General features: G+C 40.4%; 1 protein-coding gene across 1 annotated transcript; it reads left to right on the top strand.

The window, feature by feature from the left end:
• Nucleotides 1-928: 928 nt before the first annotated feature.
• On the top strand, nt 929-7,060 carry cdc45 (CDC45 cell division cycle 45 homolog (S. cerevisiae)). The gene is made up of 18 exons (XM_075468986.1): nt 929-1,091; nt 1,237-1,296; nt 1,579-1,671; nt 1,795-1,932; nt 2,316-2,465; nt 2,607-2,665; nt 2,760-2,808; nt 2,920-2,981; nt 3,117-3,167; nt 3,260-3,379; nt 3,470-3,601; nt 3,684-3,782; nt 3,868-4,029; nt 4,581-4,719; nt 4,797-4,880; nt 4,987-5,105; nt 5,799-5,875; nt 6,729-7,060. Exons 1-18 carry the CDS (start codon nt 1,041-1,043, stop codon nt 6,791-6,793), a joined length of 1,710 nt encoding a protein of 569 aa, XP_075325101.1. The 5' UTR covers nt 929-1,040; the 3' UTR covers nt 6,794-7,060.
• The last annotated feature ends 2,458 nt before the right edge of the window (nt 7,061-9,518 follow it).

Below are 9,518 nucleotides of genomic sequence, written 5' to 3'. Positions count from 1 at the left end.
ACAGACTTGGATGGATTATAGAATATTCATCTGATTTGTCTGGAGAATAAGAAAGGGAACCAAGCGACACATCTACTTATGAAAGAGAGAAACCAGGATCCGTTTTTTGGGATATAAACGTACACACATTTTGCCAGAAAGCACAGGAGAAATGACAGGGACCAAAACAAAGGATACAGATCTTTTACAGACGAGCAGGTTACATCAATATCCATTTTGTTTCTTCATAAAAATAACTTGCAGGGATAAAACCAGTGACTAATTTTCAGAGATACTTCGTTAATCTTCTTTATAATCAGGTAGTTAGAGGAAAGATACCATATTTTCTTCCAGTTCCGGTCTGGAGTGAAGCTATTCCTGTAAGAGACTACACTTGGAACAGAGATCATGTCCTTTTGAAATAAAGCACGTTTGTCACAGTTGTTATTTCTCTTATTAGTGGAAAAACACATTTGACCTATTGTAGAATCAGCAGGATCCAAATTCAGACGTCAGATGTGATAGCATCAAAAACAGTAGTATTTTCCTTTGGTGGAATACCATACTTGTCTAGAAGTTCACAGTAAGACACTAAAACACCATCACAACTGAAGAGCCGCTTGACTAAATAAATTCAATGGTCAAACCAGTTTTCCAAAACTTAAGATTTATGTTTGTAAAAAATGTCTCTATTGTTCCAAATGTAGTATCAGTGGGGAGAGAAATTGTGTTTATAAATGAAAGACCCTGTAACTGCAAAGTAATACAAATTTAAGTCCACCCACTTTTGAAAATAGATAATTGATAATTGATAAAGATCTCTGGCAGTCTTGTTTTCTCACTTCACTGGTCTGCGCATGACGCATATGACGTAGATGGAGTCTCTGCGAAATGATTGGCTGGTAGTGACGTACGGATTTGGCGCCACATTTCCAACAAGGAACACAGCAACGCAATCTGCTGTGGAAAGACGTCCGAGCCTGACAGCAAACAAAAATAAATACCTCTTTGAGGCACTTCAGGGTTGTATTATCTGAAACATTTTATATCGATACTGAAAAATGTTTATCACGGACATAAGGAAGGATTTTTATGAAGTTATAGCCAACCAGGTAAGCTTTTTTGGGCTAACTCGTATCATTAGGTTTGTTAGCTAGCTCATGTAAACCACTTTAATGTTCATAGCAGAAACGCCAGCGTCTTGTGAGACGTAAAACATTTGCTTTACGTGCTAATCTGATGTCTCTTTGCATTCAGAGAGTCGCGCTCCTGGTTGCAGCGGACATCGATGCTCTCTGTGCCTGTAAGATCCTGCAGGTGAGTTTATGGGATACCTGTTAGCAAACATTAGCTCCTCTGCCCAGGCTTCCAAAGCTGGTTATCAAAAAACTAACAGTATATTTGTTTTTTTTAATTGTCGATATGTAACTATTATTTGTTGTTCCGACAAAGACTACATTAATTGCTGATGAAATATTTACAGTAATATTTGTATATGAATTTCTCGTGGGCTTTCTTTTCCGTGGAATGATGCCTCAGCGTTGTCTCTGTTTCACAGAGTAACGAGTGGAAATAAGAATAAGGTGTTTGTGTGTTTAGGCGCTGTTTCACTGTGATCAGATCCAGTACACACTTGTGCCAGTTGCAGGCTGGCAGGACCTCGGCACAGCCTTCCTTGAACACAAAGAGCAGGTATGATAACTTCAGACTTGAGTGTAAATGTACATTTGTGTGACAGAAGGCAGGGTTAAGGAAGACCTGTTGAGTTTCCCCCACACACTGATCTAAATGTATTGATTTTGTTGGGTTTTGTAGTTTCGATATTTCGTTCTGATCAACTGCGGGGCGAACGTTGACCTTCTTGAGATGCTGCAGCCAGACGATGACTCCGTCTTCTTCATCTGTGACACTCACCGGCCTGTCGATGTGGTCAATGTCTACAATGACACCCAGGTGATGTGCAGTGATCTGCTCAGTTCAGAGTTTCGGGGCTCTTGCGGGTGCTGGAGATCATGAAAAATGCTAGACGGTGTTTTCATGTTTTGAAACTGTTTGTAAATGTAATTTCACCTCTTTGATAAAATATCTGAATCGTTTGCTACTTGGATGAAGAAACCGAAACGAGCCCGACTGTTTTGCATCAGCAGCTATATCCACATCAACGCATAGATTTTCATCTTTGGAAACTTTATCTGTTTGCATTTCTTTATGCATCTGACCTTGACCATCAGGTGATTTTTGTATCCGAAGTTTGCTGTAAATATTTAAAGAATATAATCAGCCCTAGCTGGACAAAGTGAGCGTTATTATTATAACTCCTGTCATATCCTTTACAGATCAAGCTGCTCATCAAACAGGATGATGACCTGGGCGTGCCCTCATATGATGACATCTTTCGAGATGACGAAGAAGACAATGGGGATGACTCTGGAAATGAGAGCGATGAAGGCTCGGAGCCGTCTGGTAAACGGAGGAGATTTGATGAGGTAAGTTGAATTAGTAGATCCAGCAGAAGTGAGCTGGAGGGCTGTGGAGCCCCTCTATGACCATGAATAAGTAGAGGTGGGTGTGGGTGGATGGGTAGGTGCACTGTGGAACTGAATGTCATTATGATCATGTCATTGCAGGGGGCAATTGAGAGAAGAATTGAAAGACAGCGAGCGAGGAGGGAGTGGGAGGCACGAAGGTGGGGTGTTTTCACACGTTTACCTAAGCATTTAGTTAATGTCACTGAAAGGTACAATGTCTACGTTTATGATACCTTTTCCCTCATTTCACAGGAGGGAAATCTTGTTTGACTATGAGCAGTATGAATACCATGGGACTTCTGTAAGTACACGGTTTTAAAAGGATGGAAAATTAACCCAAACTAACACAGTTCTGTTATTGTTGTTAATATTATTACTGTAATTATTTCCACATATGTGTCACCTCTCTCAGGCTGCAATGATGTTTTTTGAGCTTGCCTGGGTTTTGACCAAAGACACCAAGGACATGCTCTGGTGAGGGTTTTTGATAGTTTTCTTTTCTTTTTTTCCCTCTTTTTTTTTGAAAATGTGAAGCAGATGTTTATCGCACGGTAAAGTCTGTTAAAAGTAGTCTCTCTCTTTCTTCTTTTCTTTTGTTTTACTTTGCAGGTGGGCCGTCATAGGGCTGACAGACCAGTGGGTTCACGATAAAATCCCACAGTAAGAACGTCCTCTGTATTTTCATGAAAACTTCAAATTGTTTTTATGAAGTGTCTCAACAGATTTATTTAAATCATTTTTTTTCTTTTAAGTATGAAGTATGTAACAGATATCGCCACAATGCAGCGACATGTTTCCCGTCATAATCACCGAAATGAGGATGAGGAGAACTCTCTGTCCATCGACTGTATGAGGATCTCCTTTGAATACGAGTATCCTTAATCAATCCGACGTGTTTTATTGATGTCATCCTGGCAGGAGCATTTTAGTGCCCTTTATCTTCCTTTAACCCTATGCTTCAGCTTGCGTCTCGCGCTCTACCAGCACTGGTCTCTGTATGAGAGCATCTGTAATTCCTGCTACACCTCCTGCAGCTTCAAGCTTTGGACCTTAAACGGCCAAAAGAAACTTCAGGAGTTCTTAGCTGATATGGGGTATACATCTTAAGTTTTCTCTATTCCTTCTTCTTTTTTTCTTGAAAGTTTGATTTGCTAAATATTATCTTTCTTTAAACAGACTGCCCCTGAAACAAGTGCGACAGAAGTTTAACTCCATGGACATCTCGATCAAAGAGAACCTGAGAGACGTCATTGAAGAGTCCTCTAATAAATATGGGTATGAACATAGGCTTAAAATAACATTCACTGTTTTTTTATTTAGTGTCTTTTAAAGTTAAACTCTGCTGTCCCCTCTTCATCAGTATGAAGGACATCCGCATCCAGACGTTCGGTGTTCACTTTGGCTTTAAGAACCGTTTCCTGGCCAGCGACATGGTGCACGCTGCTGCTGCCCTGCTGGAGAGGACAGAGAAAGAGGACAGCGACACTGACAACTTCATCAAAGCTCTTGAATCCCTTTCAAGGTGAAATTATAATTCTTTAAAACTATAAGAGGAGAGTTTTATTCAAGTGCTTGGGTCGCCAGATCCATCATATTTCTACATTTAGAGCTAGACCAACGTAATCCTAGTCGTTAAATAGGGTTTTAAACGAATCGCATGGTTTTTATATATGGTTTTGATTTTATTTGTGACTCATCTGTTAGCTGACTTCCTTAAAAGAATAACGTTAACCAAACTTCTGAATGACTTCTTTTCCACTAGTGCTAGTGACTTTCTAGTGTCCTACTCAGAATAACATGAATTAGTTGATATATAATGGCCCAGTGATGTCATACATTTTCACAAGTTGACACAGAATCTCTGCATCTGTTGTAGCTGCCGTCCAATACTGATGCAGAGGCAATTACATGCACAATAACATTCGGTAATAACATGAGGTTATTATCCCACAAACTTTGTTAACATCCAAAAATGTCAATGTCCTTCCTTTTAAACTGTTGAGCGGGTAAGAGTTTTACGATCAGATGACAGAAACCCTTGAGTTAAACGTTTCTGTGACTTTGCTCGTGCAGGAGTAACCTCGATCGTCTACATGCAGGCATCGATCTGGCTAAGAAGAAGCTGATTGCCATCCAGCAGACTGTAGCCAGCTGCATCTGTACCAACCTCATCCTGTCACAGGGACCCTTTCTCTACTGCTACCTGATGGAGGTACACGAGTCTGCACGCCTGATTACACGTGTTCATTCAGCATGGATAAAACCTTCATCCTGCTTGTTCTTTTGTAGGGAACGCCTGACGTGAAGCTCTTTTCGAAGCCCATGGCCTTGATTCTGCTCTGCAAGCACCTGCTGAAGGCTTTTGTTCACTCGGTAAGAATCAAACAAACCCGATCCAGAATGTGTGGGGAGTGGAGCCTGAGCTCACAGTTATTGAAGTCTTTCCACTCTTTCGCTCGCTGTGTTTTCCGTTGTTTAGACGAGGAATAAACGCTGCAAACTGCTTCCTCTCATCATGGCTGCACCCAGGGATGTGGAAAAGGGAACCGTTATTGTCGTGGGAATCCCACCAGAGTCTGAGACGTCTGACAAAAAGAAGTAGGTTCTCTCTTTGAACTGCTGTTAACAAGAAGACGAGCTGATCGGCATGACACAGCTTCAGGAGTTGTTTGATGGAAACTTATTTATTTTCTTATCCTTCATGAGTTTCAGTTCTTTCACAAGGCAGCTGAACGAAACATGCAGATACAGAACATCTTCAGTGTAGAAACGTGTTCATGGGACGCTGCGGTATTGACGGCAGAGAACTTGACGGAACTTGTCTCATTAATTTTTGTTCAGGTCAACCAATGACATGAAATGGTGTGGATGCAATGGAGGTTAGAAGTCACTCGATGGCCTGGAAGACTTTATTCAAATTAAAATCAGAAAAAAGATCACATTGCGCCTCTTTTAACCCTTTCACTAGAACATGAGGTTTTCTGGAAAGCTTCAAACTTTCCACTGAAAACTTTTATCTTATCAGCTTCTGAACTAAGAGGAAACATGAAATAAAAAACCTTCATTAGGCTTTTATTGTAAATGACTGACGTTCTGTTTATCCGTGTGCTTTAGAAATCAGTTGAAAAGTGTTGATGCAACACTTGCCGGCCGCTCCAGGCTTGAAAAACTAAAACCACAAAGAAAAGTTGCAAACTTTGATTTTAGAGATGCTGAAACCTTTTTATTTCTGTCATATTTGCTTAAAATCACCAGCACAAACTAATCTGATGCTTTGTTCTGTCCTCAAAGTTTCTTTGGTCGAGCGTTTGAGAAAGCAGCAGAAAGTACCAGCTCCAGAACCCTCCACGACCACTTTGACACTTCAAGTAAGTACCTTTTCTTTAATAATAATAATAATAATAATAATAATAATAATAATATTATTATTATTATTATTATTATTATTATTATTATTTACGCAGATGTTGGGCTGCACGGTGGGGTGGTGGTTAGCACCGTCACCTCACAGCAAGAGGGTTCCAGGTTCGATTCCCAGCTTGGGCCTTTCTGTGTGCAGTTTGCATGTTCTCCCCATGTACACGTGGGTTCTCTCCGGGTACTCCGGCTTCCTCCCACCCCCCAAAAACATGCATGTTAGGTTAATTGGTGACGCAAAATTGTCCCTAGGTGTGAGTGTGAGCACCCAGCCACTGTGAGCACGAGCCAGTGCATTTCCAGTGCTGGTCCCAAACCCGGATAAAAGGTGAGGGTTGCGATAGGAAGGGCATCCGGTGTAAAACATGTGCCAAATCAATGACGCGAGATCGACTCGCTGTGGCGACACCTGATAAAGGGAGAGGCCGAAAGAAGAAGAAGAAGATTATTATTGAAGCTGATGCCAGTCTCTTCTGTAGCCAGTAGGTGACAGCATTGTGTTTGTTAAATGTGATATTTCTGTTAATCATTCAATCTCTACTGGCAAGCGGCACAACGGGCAGCATGAAATAATTATGACATTTCATAAAATGTTTGTAAGAGTTACATTTTTAACTCCTCCGTCATGTTTCATATGTGGCAAATAAACAGACTATTTCTACTCATTTCTTGTGTGAAACATTTCCAAACTGCCATCATTTGGATATTCAGCTGCACAAAGTTTAACCGTTTGCTTTCCAGTCTCCTCGATGCGTTCACGTTTATCAGCAGCCTCTTAGCCTTCATCTGTGTTTCTCTCCGCAGTAATTGAACTGAAGACAGAGGACAGAAGTAAGTTTCTGGACGCCCTCATCACACTCCTTTCATGAGCTCATCGGCAGCCACAGAACTGCCACCTTTGAGAACACGTCGACACTCTTGGTCTGAACTGACAGTCGTGCTCGTGTCTTCATGTTAGACGCTACTGAAACAAATCAGTGGCATCAGACTTGTAGAGTGTGACCAGATGATGATGACCATGATTTTATGTTGTTTTTTTAAAGGTTTTAATCAGTTCTGCTTGTATATTGTACAGTTTGTATGTAAATGCTTTTGGGTTATTTTTTTTTGTTTTTTTTTAAGTTGCCGTCTTTTATTCCTGTCTATGTATGTGTGTAGTTCACATCTAATTACATTATTAAATGTTTAATAAATCAATTTAAATTACTTCAACTGTTGGTCTGTCAAGTGGTATAATTGGTGATGATTTACGATGCTCAGTCATCAATTGAGAGATTTCTTCCACAGGCAAAACTTGTGCGTAATTTAAGCAGGCCTTGAGACACAGGTATCCATCTTGCTGAAAAACTGGTTTGAGTTTAGAAAATTAAATTTAAGAATAATTTCTTGACCACTTTTAGTCTGCAGTGAAAAATGTGATGATACCATAAAGATCTGTAATAATAATTTGAATAAAACGGTGATATAAATAACTATATATATATATAGATATATATAGTTTTTCTTTTATTTATATATATATATATATATTTCAGACAAATGCAAAATGACACAATGCAAATCCATCCTAGAGCTATAACAGGTAGAGCCACGAGGGGTCTTGTGGTTGTCCAGTCAGAGCTTAAGCACAGCAGAGAGGGAAGATGAAAGGCTTCAAGTTGTATTCATTCACATTTTAAAGCTTGTCAAATCCACCTTGTGCTCACGTTTGTGTCTGCATCACCTGTATCTGTTCTGCTGTTAAAATTAAAAATTTGGGGGGGGAAAAGCATTTCATTAGATGCAAGCTGTACATGTCCCTGAGTGTGGGAGTAGTTAAGTGCAATTTCTCATTATTGTTTGTTATTACCGATGGAAAAAGTGACACATTGTGCAAGAAAGATTATATACAAACATTTAACTAACAAATTGGATTTTATCGGACTTAAAGAATCACATAGTGAAAAATGAAATGACCTGAACCTAGTAAACGCATCAGCTTTAATTAGGTTAACAGCTTCTCTTGAGCTCAATCTGCTCATGTTGGCCAAAGGTCATTGTTGAAAACGTGGCCCACTTTGCTGAATTTAGGCCAGGCCTTTCTGGTTGTGAGTTGCTGCCGCCCAACTGCAAAGGAGATGCCGGAGCGGCTCTCTGCGGGGTAATTAAGATCCTTATCGTTCTCGGATCAGGATGAGATCATGACCTTCAGGGTGAGGGGTGTTTGGGTGGTTTCGCAGGCAAGTCCGGTCTTAGTCGCCGCAGCAGGATTTAAACGTGCCACGATCTGCATTGTGCTGCAGCAAAGGGATGTCATGCAAACGATCTTATTGTCGGGAGGACGCGTGCGTCATCATGACTTAACTCTCAGAGTGCTTTACATCCATTATGGCATTGTTTACAGTTACAGCAGAGGGATGTTATCTAGGAGAAGTGCCCCGGAATGCTCAAGAGAATGTTTAAATTTAGAGATTTAATTATCAGGAATTTCTGCTAGAAACAATTTTTGCAGCCTCTCCTTTTCCCCAAAGTTTGTTTTCATCCTTTTCTTTCTTGTCCTTTTACATTCTTTAACTGATCTAATCTGATTTAAAGGTCTCATTACCAGGTCTGTCTGACTTCTGATTGCAGCGCCACCTGGTGTGTTGACACCTGTTTCAACCTTTTGTGAAAGGTTTGCTCATGAAACAAAATGAGCCTGGACCGTCCTAAAAATGTAGATCTCAAACTGTTTGGTAACTAATTTACTGAATGAGATGTTTATAAGACCTATAAAGCATCTTTTTCAAAAGAAAACGGTGTGATCAGTGTCCTACAGTTTCATGGAGATGAGAGAAATTGTAATTACTGCTTGTAAATCTAACTGTCATCTTCAGTAAATGCCATTTACAATGACTGGGGTATGTTTACACGATAAGTTAGGCATTAAATGAAGTTATCTAAACAACCTAATGATACTGAAGCTTTCCATTTTATTACATAATCTTCATGAGCAGATGGAGTTGTTGCCCAGTGTTGTTAATGCAGTTGCAACTGTCAAATATCTGTGTAATTTTAAAGCCATTACAAATAATTATTTTTTCAAACTAAGATTCATTGGCCTTGGCTCATTTTCTGTGAGGAACATAAATCCGAAAAAATTTTCAATGACCCCCCCTTGTATACCCCCCATCACATTTATATTACATACAGGGTCTTCGGGTCCACTGGACCCGGGGCTAGTGAAAATGTGGAAATCATAGGTCCTGTGCACCCATATTTTCCCTTACTCCTCTCTGGAGCTCTGTGTGTGTGTATGTTGGTAATTTACCAACTTTGTTGCAAAATTAGAGCACCCAACACTGTCTGAACCCAGATTCCCACACATTTCACCATTGCACCCTCTGTCTTGCGGGAACCAATCTTGGGGACCTGACACTATAAAACGCTCTGTCAGCGTGGTTCCATACCACAACTGATCAAGATGGCAAAGCGACTCTCTGTTCAGGCTGCCTTACAGTTGGTAGTTGAAGAGACAGAGGGTTTTGATGGTGATGCAGAGGAAGTAGAACGTGAGGATCACCCGAAATGATCATGGACCATAATGCCACAAAAGGAGGGGTGGACAACCTCGAT

Source organism: Odontesthes bonariensis, chromosome 6 (assembly GCF_027942865.1).
Source record: "Odontesthes bonariensis isolate fOdoBon6 chromosome 6, fOdoBon6.hap1, whole genome shotgun sequence".
NCBI lineage: Eukaryota > Metazoa > Chordata > Actinopteri > Atheriniformes > Atherinopsidae > Odontesthes > Odontesthes bonariensis.
This window is presented reverse-complemented; position numbering and strand designations above follow the sequence as displayed.